At 46.0% G+C, this 24,560-nt stretch overlaps 1 protein-coding gene across 8 annotated transcripts in view; it reads right to left on the bottom strand.

Annotated features, from left to right (window-relative positions):
- Window positions 1–509: 509 nt before the first annotated feature.
- gria1a (glutamate receptor, ionotropic, AMPA 1a) overlaps window positions 510–24,560 on the bottom strand; it is a 68,023-nt gene continuing 43,972 nt past the window's right edge. The window contains exons 12-16 of one of the 8 annotated variants that reach the window (XM_060063098.1): window positions 14,057–14,255; window positions 13,174–13,421; window positions 8,548–8,662; window positions 6,583–6,717; window positions 510–3,527 (exon numbers count right to left, since the gene is read on the bottom strand). In XM_060063098.1, the coding sequence (XP_059919081.1) occupies window positions 3,306–3,527; window positions 6,583–6,717; window positions 8,548–8,662; window positions 13,174–13,421; window positions 14,057–14,255 (919 nt within the window). In that variant the 3' untranslated portion in view covers window positions 510–3,305. Of the gene's footprint in view, window positions 3,528–6,410; window positions 6,718–8,547; window positions 8,663–9,278; window positions 9,394–13,173; window positions 13,422–14,056; window positions 14,256–24,560 lie in introns of all 8 variants that reach the window. The other 7 variants (XM_060063097.1, XM_060063099.1, XM_060063102.1 and 4 more) reach the window with 7 other exon arrangements.

Raw genomic sequence — 24,560 nt, forward strand, 5'->3', positions numbered from 1 at the left:
AAAGTGGCTGACATCATGTGACCTTTCCACGACAAACAGATGAGATGCACTGAATACATCATGGTGGGCCTTCATTATGCCTCTGCATTATATCCCCCCCCCCCCCCCCCCCCACACACACACACACACACACACACACACCATACACACTCTCGCTACAAGCCTGAGCGACACAGACACCCTGCCATTGCGTGATATTAAACATGTTTTCCTCTGACACAGATATGCTTCCCCCATGCAGTATTGATGAACAGAGAAGAAATGGTATATATTATATATGTGTGTGTGTGTGTGTGTGCTGAGGAACTACGATATTAGTGGCGTGTTATGAGGCCCTGAAAGAAATTGGGTTACTTCCGTAGTAATCTGAATAATTTACTCAAATGAACCATTCAGAGCAAGAGACGCAATTGTCTCAAGAGTCAATTTTTTTAGACAAATTTCTAAAAGTATTTCCCAGGCAATGAGTATCACGTCCTCTTGGGTGACAAAAAAAGCAAACCAATGTAAATAGTTGATTCCTTTATTCAGTTACAAAAGCAGAATGACTTCCCTCAGGACACTGGCTAGAAAAAGAAAGTTTTCATTTTCAAAAGTCGTTTTTTTTACTGATTTGAGTTCTTGTTTTAAATTCCGTAAATTAACCCCTTCATGTTGTCCATCGATTTTGTATGTCATTGTTCAAACTCTGCAAAACATTTTTAACTAGTGACGTTAGGATAAAGTAAACAACAACAAAAGCGATAACAGAGGGTTCTGGTGAACTAATTTTTGTCACTTTGATTCTGGTATTAAAATATATTTTGTCCCCCCAAAAAAGCGCTTAAAATTAAACGCATTCAAATAAAATGTCGCTTATCCCCAAACACTTCTAATACCAACAGCAAATCTTAAAATAATTTAAAAACGAATACAAAAATATGAAAATGAGATCAAATAAAATCAATTGCACCTGGTTTAAACAACATTATAATCTACAGATTATTAAACACTGGTATGTTTTTTATTATTTTCTTCTTTTTTTTTTACACTAGAAGCGTGTAAGACCCAACTTGCATTTATCTTACAAACATTGAGTGTCTTTTAACAAATCTTTCATGGCATATAAAACATATTTTGAAACGTCAACACCCCGCCATGGAGTGCTGTGCTGTGTTCCTCATTAATACATCGATAAAAATAAACGACATTAAGAAAATAGCACACGCACACGCGCACACACACACACACACACACACACGTCGTCAAACTAATGGAGGCGCAGTGATGCATTGTGGGAAGGGGTATGGACATCTTCACAAGGAAGAGGAAGCCTTTTTTTATATATACATAAAAGTTGGAGATATACATGACTACGATGAAGTCTTGACTTTGTTTTTCCTAGCTTGCGACACCCATGGCGTTGAGAAAAGGTGGTGATTTATTGACTATGTAACCATATTGTATCAAATAAAAACAAATCAACAGAGAGGCAATATACAGTGGGTGAGGACTTCATTGGCACTGAAGCATCAACCCTAGCAATGTTTGTGTTCGTAGTGGCGATAAACAGATTTCCTTTCTATAAACCAATTAGTCCGTATGTGGTTATTAGTCATCATTGTCCCGAACAGTCCAGGGATTATGTCCCATATCCTTAAAGGATAGGAGGTTAAACTGATGCTATCCAGGGCAATGGAGCACTCGCCGCGGGTTAAGTGTCTGTCTGATCTGTCAATTAATCACGTATTTAAATCCTCACACTCCTTCTTATATAAACCACGGTCACTGTGCGGGGGAAGGGTGTATAAACCTCTGCATTACAGAGTTTCTTTCTGCATCATGAAATTAAGAAAACTCAACCAAATGATAATACTCAAACGTCACAGTAGGAATGACTGCATTATAAAGACATTGGACACAGTTCTGTGAAATTGCACCTGACATGACCCCTGGTGTGTGGTTTAACAAACACCAGCTGTTCCAAGTAGCTGTGGGTATGTCTGGAGAGTGTAATACAGTGTAAGGGTCAATCCAGTACATTATCCCCACAGATAAATGTTGAATCGGTTAAATGCTGCTCTGTTTCTATCTCGAGGTTGTTATCGGGAAGTCAATACTACTGATTGGATAATGTGTTCCCAATGCATCCATTTCTCCTAGCGATATCACAATGCTGTCTTCAATAGCAGCAGGGTGTGTGTGTGTGTGTGTGTGTGTGTGTGTGTGTGTGTGTATGTGTGTGCACGTGAGAGTGCATCATGTGGCACAAAGACAAGGCATGGTGTGTTTGATAAGGTGTAGCAGCAATGACATGCGTGTTGTTTGGTTTGTCACTAGACAGGATCGACTTTAACCCCAAAAGCCAAAAGCGTTCGGGATGCGCTCAGCTTTTCAACAAAGTAAACTGCGTTAATATCGGCACACGCGGATGTGCTCATCCGAGGTCTTGCACTCTGTGAAGCGGCCCTTCTAAAGAGGCGTTATTATCTTAAGGGAGGAGCAGTGGAGGGGAGGGGGGGAGTGAGATCAGAAGCGCACCCCTATAGAAGAAACCCAAAACACTGTCAAACGGTTCACAAGCTTCTGTCCCAACCGTGTCCATCATCATCGCATCAGTGCAACACACACACACACACAACGCACATGAACTCCCGACAGAAGCAACGTAGGAACCACAATGTCAGAGATGGAGCTGCGTGGGTGGGGGGGGGGGGGGGGGGGGGGGGGGGGTTGGGTGCGCGCACACGGAGCGACGTCGACATCTCCACGGAAACGCTGGGCTGCAGATGAGAGCTTGAAAATGAGGCCCAGTTACCGCTCTTCCTCATTTTTTTTTTCTTCTTCTTGAAACACAGAGAACACGATAAAAAATGTCCAAAGCGCACTCCGGTGACGACTTCTTTATTGCAAATCATTTTTCATCCTCCATCCCCCCCCCCCCCCTCCCCCCCACCCCCCACCTTAATATACAGTTCAAACTTCTTCTCCATGTAGAAAAAAGAAAGGAAAAAATCGAAAGAAACAAATTAAAGCCAGTGTGAGGCTGGCTGGTTCATAGTTTTAAGTGAGCGGTTTGAGAGCACATTTTGGCAGTAAGGTCTTGTATTTAGTTGAGAGGGGGGGGGGGGCGGGGGGGGGGGAGGGGGAGGGGGAGGGAGGGGGGTCTCAGGCTGGCAGCCCAGTTGATGATTTGTGCTGGAATTAAACGCAAGGGTAGCCAATCCTGCCAGCCAGGTTTTTTTGTTGTGAGTCAAAGAGTCCTGTGCTCCTCTCGGTCGGACCCTGCCAATGACTTGCCGCCGTTTTGGTGTCACGTGACGCGATCACATGCCCGAGGCCCCCAACCCCAGGCTGGCAGTGTGGCTCATACAGGGCAGCGTCTGCATGGTCTTGGGGAAGTCGTGGGCTAGGAGGCGGCCGTTCTCCCCAACTCCTCCTCCTCCTACTCCTCCTCCTCCTCCTCCTCCTCCTCCACCACCCCCGCCATTCCCGTTCCCGCTCATCCTGGTCAGGGTCGAACAGTGCATGGCGTCGTTGATGGACTGCTGCCGGGAAACGCCGACAGACAGACGGACACACAAAACAAGCAAAACAAACACATGTCATCTCGAGCGGTAAAACACACAAAACACCAGAGTTCCTCTCTAGGCTCGGTCCCTAGTCTGGGGTTCCCTCCTCCGGGAACACGTTACAAGGGCAGTGTCGTCTAGTTGTGGCTAGGGTTGGTGGCTCTCCGCCCAAAAGTTTGTGGGTTTGAACGCCAACATCGGCGATCTACGCCCTCATTTGTGACAGGTATCCAAATAAGTGTCACTAAAAAAAAAAACGTTAATACGATCTAAACCTTTATGCTAATAATGCAGGCCAGAGCTATTGTGCTCCAGACAGAGAGCGAGAGCAGCCTACGTCCCCTGTCGCTTTGTCTTTCCCCCTGTCCTCTGTGATCTTCACAGGTGGAGGCACATGTCGCTGGAGGACACGCGTTGCTGCACCCGCACGGAGCAGACGCGTGGGCGGAGAGAGGGGAGAGGAGCCGGGGGCGTTGTCCCTCCACTTTACTCCAATAAAAGCCAGTAGGCCTTGATATCAGAGCTAATGATGTGTGGCGCGTGTGTGCGCGTGCATGTTGTTTGCAGCACCACAACTACCAACAACCAATAACCACGACCACCACCACCACCACCACCACAAACCTCCTATTGATGATCTAATTTGGCCAATGCAATCTGGAGCAAGCTGTGAGTAGCGTGGGGATGGTTGAGTTACAAGAGCCCCCTAATTGGATCTGCTTTGTTGTGCCTTGCTTGGCAAACAGTATAAAAGGCACCGCTGGACAAAAGGGCTGCCGGCCAATCTGATGAGCATACTGATCAGGTGTCTCCTCGTCAGCTAATTAAAGCACAAGTCATGTTTTTCGGGGCCGTATGACCATGAATGTAGGAGTCAAACTCAAGGATCTCATGTAGGGATGCACCGATTCCACTTTTTCTCAGATCCCCCCCTAATTGGATCTGCTTTGTTGTGCCTTGCTTGGCAAACAGTATAAAAGGCACCGCTGGACAAAAGGGCTGCCGGCCAATCTGATGAGCATACTGATCAGGTGTCTCCTCGTCAGCTAATTAAAGCACAAGTCATGTTTTTCGGGGCCGTATGACCATGAATGTAGGAGTCAAACTCAAGGATCTCATGTAGGGATGCACCGATTCCACTTTTTCTCAGATCAAGTACAAGTACTTGCATTTGGGTACTCGCCGTTACAGAGTACCGATATGAGCCAATATGCCTCATAATGCCATTACAGTTGAAAGAGCCAGTGGACCCGCTGTTTCCGTTGGATTTCAAACTCAATAAATACAATTGGGCTGAGAGTTCTAGTAAAGAGGGGGTTATCCCAGTGGTTACGACCCACTGCAACTTTTTGTTACTTTTATAACACCAACGTTGTGTATGAGCGTGATGATGTTTTACGTCACATGCGCCACACACCTTAGTGATATACTATAGGCGTCCAGGAATACGGGAACATTTATGAAAAAGCTTTCTCTCGGACGCCACATTCAACCACTGCCCGGAGACAGCTCCAAACGTCCACACAAACTGCGCCTCCATTGCTGCTCTATGCTCGAAATTGGGGACTTACTTCAGTGACGGTGTTAAAATGGCATAGATTGCTATGTTGACGATCATATCAGACAAAATGCCACGTTTACAAAAAAAACGTTTGTAAACGTGGCATCACGTTGCGTTAAGTGGTATCGGGTGGTTGTATCAGCGAAGTTTTACAAGCACAGTATTGGGCCCGAGTCTGAGTACTGGTATCGGTGCATCCCTAATCTCACGTGACCAGATAATTAACTAAAAATGCACTCATGTGTCATCTGCTGCTGCTGGAAAAAACACAACCAGAAGCTGCAGCAGTACAAAAGATGTTAACAATAAATGCATTTGTACATGGGTTAGGTTGAGCCCGGTGTGATTACAAACAGACAGGGACGCACAGCAACAGCCCCGTGGCGTCCTCTAACTCTAGTTGGCTGGAGTGAAGGATGAAACGCATGGCGGGCCCCCAGGGCGTGGCCCCTGGGCCTGCCGGGGGGTTGACATAGATAGGATGTACATTGATAGGATGCTCATTGTTCACAACAATGAACCCTGCGTCACACGGCAGGTCAGCCAAGGGTGAAGAGTGGAAGCGGTGGATAAGAAGAAGAAGAAGAAGAAGGGAATTTGGCGCACGCTTTGATTCAAATTGCCCATTTGTATGGCATCTTGTAACTTTTGTCTTGAGGAAATCGGCTATATTGATAATTAATAATTGATCGGATCGATGTGTAGGCAATAGTGATCTGTTACTACAACTGATTCATACAATTGAATCATCAATTGGTAACCTCATTAGGTATAGCGATGGAATATAAGCATAACATTCTTAGATGGATTAGAAATAAGACAGCTTAATACTATCCACCTAGATCATTTAATTCTAGCGAACAAATATAGCTTCTGAGCCTCCTCTGATCCTTCACCATAACATGCAGTGAAGAGAACACGTGCACCTGAGTCTGCACTGCTACCGTGCAGCAGAGAAACGGGGGCAATTTGGAATCAAAAGATATCGCCCCCCCCAAAAAAAAGATAACAAGAGAATCAGTGAGTGAGCCAGGTTTCGCCTGAGGCGGAAAGCTGCAGGGGGTATACAAGAAGGGGGCGGGGTTTACATTGGGACTGTTTTAGCACTAGGGAGGTGAAGCCATGAGCAACCATAACTGTCATCACGGTGGGATCGGGGGGGGGGGGGGGGGGGGCTGTGAGGAAGAAGGCATATGCATGTCATCGGCATCATCATTAGCATCGTCATTAGCATCATCATCATCATTAGCATCATCATCATCATCATCATCACGGCGCCATCCAGAGCGTGTCCCTACCCCGGTGTGTGCGCTGTGCTCTGGCGCCCCCCGTGTTCTAAATCTTAACCGTGTTGTTGGCGTACAGGCCGTAGCTCTGCAGCTCTGTGTAGGGGGCGCTAGCGCCCCTGTCTAAGGAGGCGCAGTGAAAGGCCTGTGCGGCCGAGGCTGCGGCGGCACGCGCGGTGGACACCTTCATTCGCCGCGACTCGGTTCGGGACTTGTAGCAGAACTCGACCAGGGCCACCAGCATGGCCAGGCCCAGGCCCCCGATCAGGATGTAGAAGACCCCCGCAACGTTGCTGAGGCTCAGGGCGCTGGTCTTGTCCTGGTGGGGGTGAGGGGGATGAGGGGGGGTGGGGGAGAGAACACGTGGTTAGGAGACGGGAGTGGGAGGGAGAGGGCGGGCGACACGCATTAGATGACACACAGGTACACACGACGTGGAGTGCTTCACAGGGACAGGTCTCGCACACACAGGCGGTACAGGTACACGAACACACGCACATGCATTCTGCATGGAGTCTTCTAGCTACGGCTGCACACACATTTAGTTTGCTCAGGAGCGAGGAGAAGGCATTCACACACATTGAGCGCGCACCCGACGAGACGTGACGACACAAATGAACATACTTTATCAAAAACCCTTGTTTAACTTATTTCTGTGCATTTGGTTCATTTCAGATCCTGTCTGAATATCAACGTATCAGAATCATTACCATTTACATAAATATGTTTTAAGCTATTTTATACAGTCTATGTCTCAATGTTAGTGGGGTTATTTATATGGCGCTATCTGAGATATCTCCAGGCATGGATGGCGGACCTAAGCAGAACTGTGGTCACTTAAGGTGATTAAAACCATAATTTAGCCCGACCAAATGTTCTCTGGTCAATTCAACCTACAGTCATTACCATATTAAAGTGGTTTAACTAAACAGGTATATACTTCATTCATTATCAGTTGGGGAAATGGGAAGTGTTTTCAAAGTTAAGTTATAATAGTACTAATTAGCTTATAGCCTGATTCTTAATTAAGAGAGAGTAGGGTAAACTCGGATAGCCAGTGTATTTTCTTTTGTTGTAAAATTGTAAACAGCTGCCAGCGGGCTCATTATCAAAATATATTTGTCTCAACAAATTCCCAAATGCTAACATTTTCTAAATGTGATTAGCACTGCATAAATAAAACATTAAGACAAATGACTTTTAATCATTTAGTCTGTCACAACGTATTCCAGGGGGCAGATTAAAACATCCCCTGATGTGAATACTGTAGCCATGCAATTAAATGCCTACACTTGATAAACAAATGAAGCACAGGACAATTCGTCAAAAGTAACCCCCCCGCTAGTCGACAGAGACAAACATCACTTCATGCAATACAGTTGGTGTGATTCAGGACCCATGGGCCAGATTGACATGGTTTGCACGTGAACATGCACACTCCATTTTAACTGGGGGCCAACTGGGGGAGTCATTGCAAGGGGCCACAAGGTAAAAGGTTGGTATTCCTCATCTCAAAGGCTATAGTATTCTCATCTGACATTGCCTGCTTTCTGCAGACTCTTTGGGGATATTATCGTGCTGTCGTTTCCAGTTTTGCAGGAATAAAATCCCTTTGTACATTGTGAGCGATGTGTTCTACAAGCTCAAGGTTAGAAGAACATTTCATCTAGGGCCGTTACGCAGCACTCTCAAGGCCATCCATCTACAGATAGGCTTTACACAACCGGGCTCTGTCGGTGTGTGTGTGCGTGTGTGTCTGGGTGCGGGTGCCTGTGTGTGCGGCAATGAGAACGAGTGTGCGTTGACGCGTCTGCATCTTAACTATGACCCCAGTGAAAGAATTCTATTCAAATCCAAAGTCAAACTCGCTACGTCTTAAGTGTACAGGAGGACACAACGACCGTGGCTGCAAATGCACGTCGGTCTCCTGTTTAAGGTGCTTGAGAGAGGACTGTGGTAGGTCAGGGGGGGGGAAGGGGACAGGGGGGCATTAGGAGGCTAGTCTGGGATGAGGCTGAGGCTAAACTGGGGTCTGAGGATGCGGGTGGGGGGGGGGGGGGGGGGGGGGCTGGGTTGGAGGTTGTTTGGATTGGTATGTGGGGGGGGGGGGGGGTTGGCTATAAAGCGACTTTCTGAGTTGAAGACTGACCTTTCTTACGGAGTCCTTGCTGCCACACTCCCCTTTATCGTACCACCATTTGTTTTTCAGTTTGTCTAAGACGGCTTGCTCACTGAGTTTCAACACCGCTAGGTTAACTGGAATTCTTCCAACCGTAAGGGAAATAACATAAATAACATGTTTATAGGTGATGTTATGTTATGTTATTCATTTAAGAAGCACAGAGCAGCAAATACACATACATAAATACACACACACACACGCACACAAGTAAACACACGTGTTAATACTTTTGTTAAAGAATACCAAGACACACGCACTCACGTCGCAAAACACACAGAATAGCAGTGACATCATTAACATCATCAGTCAAAGTGATAGGCATTAATACTCCATCTATCTCGGTGTGCTTGCTCCCTAGGTCAATAGATGTGTATTACTATATCACTCCGGGTAACCGGCACACTCATCGCGGGAGTCCCGATGCACTTGGGACGAACGCCGGTCAATATGTTCAAATCCCAGAGGCGCCGCAGTTCAGTTTGAAAACGACCCTTGCTCATTTTTGAAGCAGGGTATTCTGCGGCCTACACTTGTGATGACAATTTGGTTTTGTAGGCCAAAGGAATGGGTCTGCTCCTCCATCCTCCCGTCTCCAGGAGTGCCCGTGGGGGGCGGGGGGGGCCCGAGCGCTGAGTGGTTGGTCTGCCGGTTACCCTGAACCCCACCAGGAGGCGGTGGGTTACCAAACTGGCTCTGACCTTGGAGTCCCCTCCCCCGCTGCCGCACTCTCCCTTGTCGTACCACCACTTGTTTTTCAATTTGTCCAACAGGCCCTGCTCGTTCAGTTTTAACACTGCCAGGTTTACTGGGTTTCTTGGAAATGATAATACAACGATTAGACCATTAGGACACATTCTATATATCTATATATGTACATGGGTCGGATACGGTGTGATTGGTCGTATATGCGGTGGGCGTGATTGTGGGAGTGATTGCTAGGTTAACACTCCTGCGCACGTGGCTACTGATACTGATGGAGCAGCAGGAGTGGTTGAATGCATGTTATTTTCATGGAGGTTAGTCATGTGTACATATCGGCGATAGTCTGCGCTGCCAGGTGGCCACGATAGAGTCAGGTTTTACCACGCAGGGGGGCCCTCGGCGGGAGGCAGAGCACACCCGAACAGAGGACACCTCACACACGTGTCGGTCTCGTCTGTAAATGGTAATCTCCTCTCCGCAGTACTCCGGGCCTATCCGTCGCCAAGGCAACCAGCCCTCTCTCTCTCTCTCTCTCTCCCTCTCTCTCTCCCTCTCTCTCTCTTTATCCATATTCAACCCCGCGACTGGCTCGTTTAGAGTACATTCCGAGCTGTGATGATTACTACCGCGCGCCGATCTCCAACGATCCGTGGAGAGTGGAGAGAGACGGACACGCGAAGGAGACTGGGGGTTGTTTGGAGGGGTAGAGGGCGGTGTTTAAACTGTCACGCCCGTCTTCGCCTAGTTGTTTTGAGTGGCGACGGATGTGGCAGACTGCAGCGAGGTAGCACCAGAGACATCAAACACCGCGTACGGTGCACCTGCATCCGGGCGTGCCCGCCCTCCCACACACCGCTTCTGTCGAGCACGTACGTACAAATGTACGCGTGTCAGTGTGTTTCCTATAGCTGAGAGGCGGTGAAAGAAAGGTCTCTCGATCCTGCTGACAGACAGACAAAATAATACGTTTGCGATGAGAATATTTTCGAGCAGGAATATAGGAGAAATCGCAATACGGCAGCCGCCGCTGCTATGAAAAGATTTTTCTAGTATTTTTTTTATTATTTTCCCTCCAATTCATCAGTGCTGCAGCGATCTTATGATGTGCCTTGCAGATATTCTTATTCTGTCTGCCTTTCATCAGAGGCTTATAAAAGAGACTCTTCATCCATAACCCAGAATTGACAACACAGCTGTAGAGAAACACTGTGGAAAAGAGCTGGGAACAGCTGGTAAAACCTCAGAATTCTTTCTTGGCCCAGTCAAATCAGACAGGAAGAAAGAAGTCACTGCATGCTGTTGTACATGGCAGAGACACGTGCTGGTCTATTTGGTTAGTGTAGTGAGTGTCAGGGTGGATGGTCATCAGGAACGCTGTGTTAGTTTAAAATGGTGTCCACAGGTAGGCAGAAGGAGCATGAGTTGGTTGTTAGGATGAGGTGTGGTGTGGATGTTAAGGCATAGAACAAGTGCAGAGGACATGTGAGGCATGTCACTGTTACTGGCAGAAAATGAAAAATGTATTGTTAGTACATCCCGTGAGTTCCTTGTAGGTGTTTCCTTGGAAGTAAAAAATGTGTTAATGCCTAGACTCTAGTTTTAAGAAAAACATCACCACTGTCGTTGTGCTTCAATGTTCAACTGAAGCACAACAAAGATGGATGAATACAGCCCAAGAGGCCGACTAAAACAATAAGGTATGGATTTCACATGTTGTGGAAACCATTCCTTTCACGTTCACAGTGTCACTCACGTCTTGGCAACAACAAAAGTCAATTTTACACTTCTTAGGCTTTGATTCCCATCCTGACAATACAACAGATCCCATTGTACAGCCGCATTATCTATTAATTACATCCGTCTTGGGTTGACACAGCCAGACGTGTGTGATGCCGGTGTGGCAGTGTGTGAATTCCGCACATCACTCACAGCACCCAGTAATCGCACACGATATAGAATCGAGCGAGAGAGAGAGAGAGGTGCTGGTGGAGAGGCCATCGTCATACGTGATCCACAACACAGTTGGTTTGGATCTGTTAAGGTGTCAGGGATTCATTAAACAGCTTGTCTGATCCCCAATCCTGCAGCGACTGGGGCAAGTATGAATTCTAATTTGTGTGAGATTCAAATGGGCCTCCTCTGAGTCCTGGGGGTGTGGGGGGGGGGGGGGGGGGGGGGGGTTTGGGGCAGAAGCCAATTCATATCCAGTCGCTAAGCTCGACCTCTGGCCGTCTACCAAGGAGGACCTCTGGACGGGGAGACCTCAGCCCTCCGCCACATGGCTCTGCTCATTAAAAGCAAACGAGGCTTGTTAGGGGAGAGATTAAACGCTTCAGAGGTCCTCCCCAGCACCCTCTCAGGTTTCGGGGGGCAAGGGAGAGACGAAGGTGTAAGTGAGGTTGATGTGAGGTATCGAGTGACATGGGCTGGGATGATACTGTTGTTGCTGTGACTCTGCATTCCTCAATGGGAGGAATATTGTTAGTAGCATTTTCGTTAGTAGAATAATCATTTCAACCATTAGTTATTACATTTCATGCCACCAAAAAAAATAACACCAAACATTTATGACATTTAAAATCCACACAACGTGAGTGCTGGCACAAGTGGAAAAGTGGGTTTGAAAAGGGAGTGTTTTCAGCTGATTCAAGAGGCTTTTAGTTTGGAAGGGGAGGGATTTTTGCAAGTATAATGTGGTTTCGAACACAACAGCCGTACAGGTAGTTCATCGCATTGCATTTTTATACTTAAGTGTCTATGGTTGTATAAAAGTCTGTTAGGCAATGTATGAACACAGGCCTTGCAAGCAGTCATGCCGGTACTGGCTCAACTTTGTACAGGTCTGTTTACAGTGTGAGAGGGTGCTCCAGCCTCAGCCCTCGGGTAAATCAAGCTGCAGGCGGCCATAGAGAGCCATAGAGAGGCCTTATAGAGTGGAATAAGTGGGCGAGCCAGGGAACACAAGTGTGACTGGAGGAGAGGACAGCTCAATTACACCCCATTGGCCACTTGCGCTAGAGCACGCACACGCGTGCACACACACAAGACACACAAATAATGCACACACAAATAGATTGATGGGAGTGGATGGCAATGGCAAGTTAACTTTGTGAGAGGCAGTGTAGACAATGGCGAGCGTGGGAAACAGGCCGAGATGCAGAGGGTAAAGGTAGGATGTTTCAAATATCACAAGGAAGGCAGACAGTATCTATTCAATGTAAAATGTGTACTGAGTAAGGCAACAATATTAACGCTTGACAAATTATGTAAATGCAAAATACATTGACAAAAGGGGATTAATTCAATTGGACATAAATAAGATTGAAAATGAATGTTGATGGATGAAGATGCAGGTGTAATGATCATGCAAAATACAGCATTAAAAAAAGAAGCACTGATAGTATTCTGAGAAACTGAGCTACCTTCCCAGGATGGGCTACCAGTACCACTGTCAGTTACAACAGGATTAAAGAAGCATGACATGATTCTGTAATAAGCAGTAAGCACTACTCATTTGAATACAAATGTACCTCTGAATAATATCTACTAACTAACAAACTCACTGCGGTTGCCACCAGCTAAAATAAATGTGATTAACATAATGGTAGCATAACCGTTTGCACACACACACACGCACGCACGCACGCACGCACACACACACACACACAAACTCACACGCACGCACACACACACACACACATGCACACACACAAACACGCACAAACACACACACACACACACACACATACACACACACCCCCCCACACACACACACACACACACACGTTGTGCTAGCACATCCTGCGAGGTAGCCCAGAGTCCCAGACACGATCGAGGCCCTGTGTTTATCCAGCAGGGCTGCAGTGGGTTCACACGGCGCTGTGTTGTTACCTGAGGTGGGAACCCTTAGGGGTGGCGATCCCATACCCCTTAGAGTCCAGGTTCCCTCCCACCTTCATGGTGTCGCAGGGTTTCCGCTGCTCGATGTACTCGTTCATGGTGGACTCCAGCAGGTAGGCGTACTTGCCCTTGGACTTGCGGACGCGCACCACGCCCTCGTCCGTCGTCTTCACGAACACGGACGGGTCGGCAGACTTCATGTAGGACCACATCTTCTCGAACACGGCGATTTTGGACCTCTGGGGTGGAACGGAGACAAACACGGGCAGAGAGGCACACGTCATCTAGCTTCCTTTTCAGGGGTGGATGATATGGGGCGAATAGTGGGTATGGAGAAAGGGTTTGGGTTGGGGGGAAAAGGGAGGTGGGCGGTGGTGAGAGGATGAACTTAGGAGCCTGACATCTACAGCACTCGCACATGTGCGCTGGATGATGCCTGCCGTGTGTTTGTGCATCAATGTGTGTCTGTGTGTCTGTGTGTCTGTGGGTGTCCATGTGTCTTTGTGTGAATGAGTGTCTAACCATTGTGCAATTGATTATCTAAAACCAATCCCTACTCAGCCTCCTTTGCAAGAGAGATCGAGAAAAATAGATAGACGGACACAGATAGAGAGAGAAAAAGAGAGGAGGAAAGGGGCAGAAAGAAGCTCAGACAGAGGAGGAACAAGAGAACAGAGACAAACACACACGAGATGTTGAGACAGAGGAACATAAAGAGGAAACAGAGAGAGACAAACTGTCAGAGAGAGGGAAATAGGGACACTGTGTGTGTGTGTGTGTGTGTGTGTGTGTGTGTGTGTGTGTGTGTTTTAAAGGATGTCCATGTTTCTGATTGAGTGTGTTCGGTCTTGATCTCCATCCAAACTTCTCCCACCCTGAAGAACTCCTTGGTGGAGCCGGCATCCAGCGTGCCGTAGGCGATCTCCGTCTGCTTGGCCAGGTCCTCGGCGCTCTCGATGGGGGACACCATCCTCTCCACCGTGAGGAAGGCGGCCAGATTGGCCGTGTAGGAGGAGATGATGATGAGGGTGAAGAACCACCACACGCCCCCCACGATGCGCCCAGACAGAGACCTGATGGAGGCGCAGAGAGCAAAGGGAGGGTTTCTTTAAACCGCTAAACAAGGCAAGAGGAATCATCATGACGTGTGTGTTTGTGCATGTTTATTCAATGTATCGCGCTGAGCAGAGAGGTCATGGTGAATACGGATCTCAGTAATCAGTGGGTGTTTTCCCAGAGTATTTTAGTAAATGTGGCCCCGGGGTGGCAGAGAATAGCACATGGGGGTAGGGCGGGACCAGACCCAGACAACCAGCCTTTACAGAATGGTGCAAAACAATAGTTTTGTGAATGCTTCACAAAATTATCTTAATTTATTTATCTGCAAGGTCTAGTAAGGGAGGCACTCAGGGTGGCCAATCTATTTATTTGGGTGTGTGGGCCACCAAAGAACCTCCGTTAAAAGTACACCGGTTCATGAATCATGACTATTATTGAAATACTATCTCCTTATGAATACAAATACAATGCAATATAATGTAAATATAACACTGGATTTGGACAAAGACAAAAAGGACCAAACTAACAAAACAAACATAGCAATCAATTTCTTCCCTTCGACTGAATTTGTCAGTTGTGTTGACCTAAATTGCATCACATTCCTCCATCCATTCTGTTCTTGTTGAGCCAGGTCTGGAGGGCTTAGTCCAATGTGCTGGGGCCAGATAACCGCTCCCTCACGAAGAGCCACTAGGCCTCCTGCCTGCCCAACTAATCTCACTTTAAGAAAAGTTGCCAATATGATTAATTAAAACATGCACATTAATTGCCGTGGATTAATAGGCAGCAGGATCACTTCGCCACGCCTGTAATTGCACTTAAAACAAATGGCTGATTTGAAAGCTGAAGGAATAATTCCTGCCGACCACAACTGCTTTTTTCTTCTCCACCTCAAGAGGAGTCGGCTTAAAGGCAAAGAAGAATGTCCTTAATGTTTTTCCCTCGCCTTGGAAGTCGAGAGGCCCCCGACAAACGGAGAGGGTGAACAAGCTCTTTTTTCAAAAAAGAGAAAGTAAAGAGAAATCAAAACAGTTTGGCCCTGACGGCCCACCTTTATGGTGACATGCAAAGTTTAAACGGGAACAAGACAGTGGGATTAAATATGAAACTGGGCTGTGAATACCATCATTGTCTGAGATGCTTTTAAGAATTATGGCTGTGTAATGAAAGAGGAAGGCCAGGCCTGGTACATAGAAACATTTGGGGCAGCAGAAAGAGTACGGATGTCTTGTTCAGCCAAGCTGAAGGAAGAAATAGTCGTCACATTTTCCTTTGTTGTGGGTGCCGAGAGTTAGACAAAAAAGCATGATAAAGAAAATGGCTAGTTACAAGTCATTCAGCAGATGGTTTAAGCCGAAACCACTTAGAGAGGATTGAAAGATAATTACTTTAGTATAATCAGAAGTAAAGGCACTAAATGTGGTCTGTATCTCATTGACATTACCTTTCAACGCATGTGATTATCACGCACACCTGTGTGCTAGTTAAGCACCCGAACAGCGAGTGTAACTAGCTCTCCAGATTGGAACTCATCTTTTCAAGGCATCAAGCAACGTTTGCAGTCGATGAAGCAATTTGTGACCAACATTTATATCAATAATTATGATAACACATTATATTAAAAGACAGCCTTCTCAAGTGTGAGACTGGAAGAGAAATGGGGAATCATTTTCTTGATACTGACGCTAGGTGTGGTGCACGGGAGTCTTTGTTGGTATTTATATCCCTTGCGCAAAACACCAAACACTATCATCTGAAAGGATTTCATACATTCTAGACTGAAGGCGAGAGACACGGGGAGAAACATGTGTACAGTTGCCGTAAAAGCAAACATTCCTCTACTGCTGGCAGACAACAATTGTCTAAGCAATTTTCTCGCTCACTGTCCTTCTCTCTCTAACTAAGTGCCTTCCCTTTCCTTTACTCAGCCTATGTCTCTATCTTTCTCCCACTCTCATACTCAGTCTCTCCCTCTCTCACTAAGAGCCTCTCCCCTCAGTCTCTCTCCCTCTCTCAGACTATTTTAGAGTCTATCTTTCTTTTTGTTTCGAGGCTGAGAGGGGGGTTTGCTTTCTGACCGCTAGAACTTACGGGCACTTAAAGGGGCAGTGCAACGAAGTTACACATCGAGGCTCCTGTTGGGATAGTGGGAAATATTTGTTTGATCATTTAGTGAAATTTTCCAATATAACCTGTGCAATCAGATGTAGATTATAATAGCTTCACCAATGACATGTTTTTCATTACTTTTCTATATCGTCGATGAGCGGAAGGAAGAGTATTTTGACTACATGCTGTTTTTGTCGTAAATAAATAAAAAAGTCATAAAAATGGCAGCGCCATTTGTTTCAGACTCCGCCCCCAAGCATTGTGCATTGTGCCAAGGCACTGCCAGGAATGTGGGCATCCGCCTGCAAACACACTGCCAACTAACGAGGCAACAGGGTGAGGTTTGCACCAGAGAAGAGAGTCTCCCAACACATTCAAGGGAGTCTGTGAATGTCCGTGAATGTCTGTGAATGTTTGTGAATGTCCCTAGTTTGCATGTATTGCCCAGGTGGCAAAAATTGTTATTTTGCAACATCTAATTACACGGGTTCAATTTAAAAGTTGCAGGTAATTATTAATCTTTCCCACTACCCCGGTAGCCTCAATGTGTTAAATCAGTGGACCGCACCTTTAAAAAAAAAAGCACACATACACAGGCAGACAAAAGGACATAAACAAAAACACAAAGGGAGGAAGACGGACAGAAAAGACCCAAAGTGTCTGACAGCCTGGCAGGTGCAGAAACAGAGGTGGCTGGCCCCCCGGCGGCGCTCTTGTGCCCTAGATTGAGACCATGTGTTCCCAGTGTCTGAGCAGACACTGTTTGTCTTTTCTTTTTCTTCGGTCCAACTCCACCCCTTCATCCCTCCTGCCCCCTGCCCCACATCACATTACTGTGTGAGGCAGCCAGCATCCCCCCCCCCCCCCTGTCTTGGTGAAGCATCACCAGGGAGATGAATGTTCCTTCCAGCTTTGTTGATTTCAGTTCCCTGTTAAAAGCGGTGGCCAATCAATTATTCACACACCGCCGGCACATTATTGCTGAGCATCTCCAGTAAACACCAGCCAGTAATACGAGATAAATACAAAAAAACAAACAAAGAAGCTTCTCAAATTCAGCATCGACAATCTGGACGCCCTGGGCAGTGTTCGTACAAATGCATGTTTGAGTCTGTATGTTTGTGTGTGTCTGTGTGTGTGTGTTCAGGGCCACGACCAATACTACAATAGACTAGTTAGACTAATCTATTTAAATATCAGATTATTTTTATTATAAACACATTGATAACCTATGCAATGTGAAGATTAGAAAACTATTAATCACCATTGTAGAAAGATCCCTGCTCTTGAACAGCTGTTGAACAAAAGATGAAGTTTGGATTACTTTATGAAAGGTCCAGTGTGTTAGATTTAGTAGCAACTAGCACTCATATTGCAACCAACTGAACCCCCCCCCCCCCCCCCCCACCTCCACCAGCTCACATATCACAGTGGTCATTCGCCAAGCGAGAAGTTAACGATGTGTGGCTGGATCCTTTATTCAGATATGTAAATGGCTTCTGCGTTTACCGTAAACCTAAACGTGTCCACCCACCTAAGCTGGCAAAAAGGCGCAATTGTATTTGTGTGTTTGTGTGTGTTAATGCATGCATGTAGCATGACGTTGTGTGCATGATGCATGAATTATTTTCAGACTGTGGTAGAGCGATCTGCCACAGATTGGATTCAAGATGGTGGGGGGATTTATAACTGACAGACAGATAAGTAACAAATAGAGGTTGGGCTGAAGAATGGGCAGAGGGTTTAATTCTCTCGCATAGCAACACTTTCAAGAAGATACAGTCTTAAATTCAGTAATTAGGATTTGCTCACAAAGAAAAGGGGGTGATTTAGGTTTGTTTTTGTCTTTTTTTTTACTATGAGGCATTTGTTTTCTATGCCAACCATAAATTGGCAGACATGTGTGCCATTACTGTAGAATCGCCAGAAAATCAATAAATGGCAGAGAAAAAAAAATGGCAAGCCTAAATACTGCACATAATTTAATGGGCTGGATTGGGCCATTTCTTCCTGTGCTGAATTGGACCATTTGTTGCTGGCCAACATTTCCAAATCAAACCGAAAAAAATAAGTGAAGAAAGAATAGAACGAACCACAGCAGACCCATAGCAGACAACCTAGTTGGATACACAATGCTCTGTCCTCAATCTCAACTGTCATACGCTCCGAATCTCTCCCCCTCTACAGCCACGACCTCTGATTCTGTCGAACCACTAAACCGCAATTAGTATCCCCAAAGCTACCCTCCTTTGATTCCATATGCTAATTAGCATGACTAATGACTTTAGCGAGGGTGAAACTAAATGAGCCAGTGATGGCCGCCTTACAATGGATTAGGAATTACGGCCGTTTAAATGGGGGAGAAAATGGTCTCTAATTATAGTGTGATTCTAAGACAAATCAGGGATGGAAAAAGAGTTTTCCGCTAAACTGCTTTCTCCCCCATCCCTTTTCCCACCTCCTTGTCAGCTCGCAGATTCAATTGTGTCGTCTTACAATTGACAGCAGTCGTGCCATGTTATATCCGGCTGACAATCTTTAAAGATAAAGTGACATGTGAGATCCTGAATTAAAATGTACACAAACACAAACATATACACAGACACATACAAAATGGGAGTCAAGCGGTTGTTTGTATGGGATTAATATAATGAGACCATCATGGTGTATTTTGTTTTCCATTGTTTCTCTGCCCATGGTCCCACCTAGAAAACCCAGGTGACTAATGACTCCTCCTGCCACTCATCTTATCTAACTAATGACAAATTACTCGGCACACAGTCATTACTACTTCAGACTCTTCACAGGCACAATATGAAAATGAGTGTGTTTGTGTGTTTGTGGTCTAGACAAACTAAATGATCAGAGATACCTTTTTATTCGAATCAGTTGCTATGTGCATAAACTTTATTTTCCCTGACGATCTGTCTGGAAGCTTTTTAATAGCTGTTTCTATGGCAATTGCATCCACTGTGTGCAGATCTCAGAGCAACAAGGCACCAACAGGGCGTTCTATGTCTCTCTGGAGGGGACATCCATAAGATCATTAGCGCATATTGAACGATTTGCAGTAACAGACACATGTCGCACCAGTTACTCAAGTTACTCATGTGCGCATGTGCCAAGCAACCTGCAGCTCACACACACACACGGCACGAGCAAACGCATACATACACGGCAATCACGCACATACACACCGCATACACACACCGCACACACATGCGCATGAACCTACATGGACACACACACACACGCACACACACGCACGCACACAAACACACGCACACGCACACACGCACGCGCACGCACCGTACGTCAAGACAAAGGCAATGACAAACTCGTCAGGCTAAGACGTTATGTTTTTAAACATAACGGCTCCGCCATCGACACACGCGCAGGTAGGAACAAACAGGCACGCTCACACACCGCATCGACTCTCACCCTTAAACCCAACGGCTCAGCCATCGACACAAGCGCAAGTTGGAACACACACACACGCACACACACTGCAGCGACACTCGCCCAGGTAAGACTTTATGTTTTTAAACATAACTGCTCCGCCATCGACACACGCGCCCGGGTAAGAACAGACACGCACACTCCGCAGCGACACACTCGTCCAGGTAAGACGTTATGTTTTTAAACATAACGGCTCCGCCGTCGACAAACTCTCCCAGGTAAGACGTTCTGTCTATAGACGGTAGAAATTGCAATAAAAGATCAAGGTCAAGACAATGGTGCTTCTAACACAGCGGAACCCTGGTACTCTAATGCCGCTTTTCCACCGCACATGTAGCTCGACTCGACACGACACAACTCGACACGACTCGACACGGTAGCAGCGCGGGTCCTTTTCCACCGCAAATAGTACCTCCGGGACGTGGGCGGGGTCAGCTGCGCGAAAGGGCCGTGACGTATTTTTGTACGCGACGCAAACAACACCTACGTAACCCACACATGGACAGAACCCACATAACAACAATGGAGAACATCGATGCGATGGTATTCGTGTTCGTATTATTAGCTGGCATGTTGAAGAAGTGGAATATGTTGGCTGCGGCGCTGCTATGGCTGTTACCAGCATGGTTGCCATGTCGCTCTCGTGCCTTCGTCACACTCTCTGGCCAATCAGTGGCCGGCCGTCTGCCGACGTCACCTTTTAGCATCGGCTCAGCCGCTTGGAACCTAGAGCGAGGCGGTACTAGAAAAAGCAGCCACTTCAGGTACCAGATACCATGTTTTCGCGGTGGAAACGCAAAAAAGGCGAGCTGAGTCGAGTCGAGTCGTGTCGAGCTGGTACCATGCAGTGGAAAAGCGGCATAAGTATGCATCCTTGGGTATAGCAGAGCAAGAGCTGTAGCGTGCGCTTTGGTGTGGGCCTAAGAGGGAGGTTGGTGTGGGTATTCAGCACGCAGCACCCACTTAGGGGCATGTTTGCAGTGATTGCATGTTGTTGTAGTTCAGCGCATTGGAGAAGTCACAGATGCGGACCAAAATGTGTTGAAATCTCAAATGATTGCACCAGCCGGATGTGATTTGGCTTTGGGCCTGATTTGGCCCAAGGGTCTTGTATTTGACCCCTTCGCTGCAGGTACACCTGCTATCCTAAGCATGATGCCACCTCACCAACTCCCTGCTCCTTAATAAGATGTATCTAGAAATGAATAGTGAGTCATTTAGAGAAAAGTGTCTACTGAATTATTATTAAATGGTATATGGTTGATTGGATTCCAATTCCATTTATTATGATATAACACAACGGTGGCCCACCAAGCAATGAATGCACTCTGACAGTAGTGTCAAGCCTGCAAGAAGACACATCACTACGCAACATTAATGGGTTAGGCGGCTCCCTCAAAGACAAGCCACCTCTCCCTTCAGAAATGTCTTTTCGGCTCGTGTCTATTTTCGCTCCTACCTATTCACGGTGAGATCACGGTGACATTAAAATAACTATTTTAATGCCTGAGGCGGCCTGTCCTGGATTCTCTATCATTCACACACCGAGAATCCAGACCTTTAAAAGGTTGGAGCATAGTGGGAGAAAAGATAATGAGGAGCTGTGTTTGTGGCCCGAAGCAATGAAAGCGTAGTACGCTAATACTACGGGAACCGTGTGCAGTGTCTCCACGTATATGGAGACACAAATATATTTGTGGAGACGGCTATATTTCCTATAAACATCGTCCAGCGTACATCAGACTTCAACACAAAATTGATAGGCAGACATTTCCATCTTTATTCATGAATGTTGTTGCCTTTTTATTTTGCTAATTGCCGTTTTGTTATCTTTGCGTGGCCGTTAATCACGTTGGTAGGGAGTGCTTTATCAAGCCGTGATACCAATTACTGCTCAGAGACGGCAGTGGACATCCTGATTAAACGTCCAGTCATGAAGGAAATGAACGGGAACAAAATGTGTATGGACGGCTTCTAAGAAGTCCCTCTTGACAAAATGATGCACTAAATAATGTGTCTAAAAAAATAAGTATCTGTCTATCCCTTTATTTTTTTTTCCCTCTGCATCCCACTAAAGGTCAATATTACCATTCTATCAAGTCTGGGATGAAAATATTATGATAATGGGGTAAGCCAAGCTGCAGAATGCATCAAAATTAAATGCTAATGAAATATATTCAGAGTAAACTATGCTCTATTCCCAAATGTAACATAAAGATTGCAGTAAAAAATATATATTTGTTTCACTTTTCGTTAAATGGCATGCAAATGACTGCACTGCGATGGCGTAAAACACAAATGCACACACGCACACGCACGCATTATCGCACACAAACACACACACTGCAAGCTTCAAACTCAGCCTCCTCTTAATCTAGTACCATTCTTTAATCTGTGAAGGCGCAATGAAACCAGGATGCTTGCCGCTGACTGTAATCCTGACCTCGGTGGATTCACACCCCGAGAGTTTCCCCACATCCTGTACCCGCTAACTGATTTCACAGGGGGGGTGTTGCCCTCGTGTGTGTCCCCCCCCTCACAGATGTTGCCGCCGGCAACACCTTGCTGGTCCTAGAGTGTAATGTGCGATCACACGCACGCACACACACACATACACACAAGCAAGCACAAAAACAGGAGAATACATATAGATTACTTAAGATGTTATTTGGGGTTATTAGCATTGACATACGCAGCTGTGTGTTACAGGAGGCCTAGCAGTTACAAACATGCTAAGAACACAAGAAAGCTGCATATGAGGTTTTCGGAGCGTTTGCTTATGGAAGAGATTGGGAGCTGCAGGGATAAAGCAAAACACATCTCTGCTCAGTGTTGTCATGGCAGCACACACTGCGGTCCAAGCAGTGCTGATGAGTGATGGAGAGAAAGAGAGAGAGAGAGAGAGAGCAAGAGAGATAGAGACACTGAAAGACTTCAGTCATCTCACTCCTCCTCAGTTTTCCCCTCCCTGCCTCTCTCCTACCAAGCTCTCTCTCCCTTTCCCTCAATTTTCCCTCCCTGTCTTTCTCTCTTGCCCTTTCAATCTTGTTGGTCCTCTCTCTCTCTCTCTCTCTCTCTCTCTCTCTCTCTCTCTCTCTCTCTCTCTCTCTCTCTCTCTCTCTCTCTCTCTCTCTCTCTCGATCTTGCTCGTCCACCACCCACTCTTTTCTACAAGCCCCCCTTCTTTTCTTTCTGTTTCTCTCCCTTTCATTCTCCCTCCCCTCTATTTGTCTACCTCTCTCTCCCTCCCTCTCTCTCTGTCTATAAGGTCAAACACACCTACTGCCTCCCGTACTGGAACAACACAAAATGTCATTACACAGGGAAGGCTCTCATTAAGCGCTCCCCCCAGAGACTGCCCGGCCCCGGGCTTTACTGTCTCTCTGCTGTCTCTCTCCCGGTGTTTACCCTGGACCAGGTGGATTCTCCCACTGGAAACGCACACAGGTGTGAGGTACATCCAGACATTTATATTCGGTCACACCTGGGAGGTTGTTAGGCACTTCCTCGTGATAGATACATTTGTACACGCCCTCTGAGCAGGAGTGAAACACTCTGTTTTAAAGGAAGATTTGACAGGAAAGGCGTCTCAGAGGAGGGAATGGGAATCAGCATCAGTGCGAAGCCCTGATGTTAACGGCTGTGTGTGTTTGTGTTAGTGTCTTCACTCTGCATGAGGGATAAGTGTGATCAAAGATGCCTTCATGCGAGTTTACAGATAAATAAAACATAGGTCGAGCAATGAACTGAACTGTGTGTCAATGAATAAGTTGTTCCCTGCAAATGATGGAAACTCAGAAGCTTTGAAACCCGTGCTGCATTTATTTGAAGCAGACAGTGCGCTAGGTTTGAGATCATGTGAGAGAAGGTGTAGGTGGCTGCTAATTGGTCCCATTATAATTATTACTATCATTATATTGTTATCAGCACTATAGTTTCATTAACATGAACTTTTTTACATTGGAGTCATAGGCAAACATTTAAAATACAAAACAAAAACATAATATACCACACTGACCAGGTCATTTAATTGGACAAAAGGCATACATGCTGGTATAGACATATAACAGCATTGGGGCTTTTAACTATACATGTATCACTCTGCTTTACAGGTGTTTCTAATCATCATTATTTACATTAACCACTAAAGCTGTTAAAGGTAGATGTAATTTCGACCGCTTGAGGTCCCTGAATCAAAACAATTACAAAAGACGTGTAAAGAAAGCGAGAGAACCTAGGAATTGCTCCCGCACCCCCATAACAGATGAAAATCTACCCGATTTGACTGGCAGTTATCATGTTTTACAGTTATTGAGGTTGTATTCAAGTTTAATTTAGTAACGTTTATTCACGTTATTTAATTTCATTCTAATGAAATTTACCCCAAGTAACATAATGTCATAGGCAAGCGCTGCTATATGTGATCAAAACAATCACACAAAACCATGGACATGAAAGTGTTGTCCACAGAATTAGACAGTATTTTGTTATTTTCAAGTTACTGTAACTGATATTGACACTCTGGATAACAGCGTACTGACGTGGGGAACTAAAGATTCCCATATGTATGTCTGTATTTGTCTAGCGGTTTGACCTGATCAGGATCCGGTAAGGAGGCATCAATCCTTTGTTTAAAAGCCATAGTTTGGTTGATACTTCTACACAATAGGGGAATTACTAAGTACCCTTCCCTGAACAATAGCCTAGCTAAAATGCAGTTAAACCGGGTATGGATCACATTTCAAAATGTT

Source organism: Gadus macrocephalus, chromosome 10 (assembly GCF_031168955.1).
Source record: "Gadus macrocephalus chromosome 10, ASM3116895v1".
NCBI lineage: Eukaryota > Metazoa > Chordata > Actinopteri > Gadiformes > Gadidae > Gadus > Gadus macrocephalus.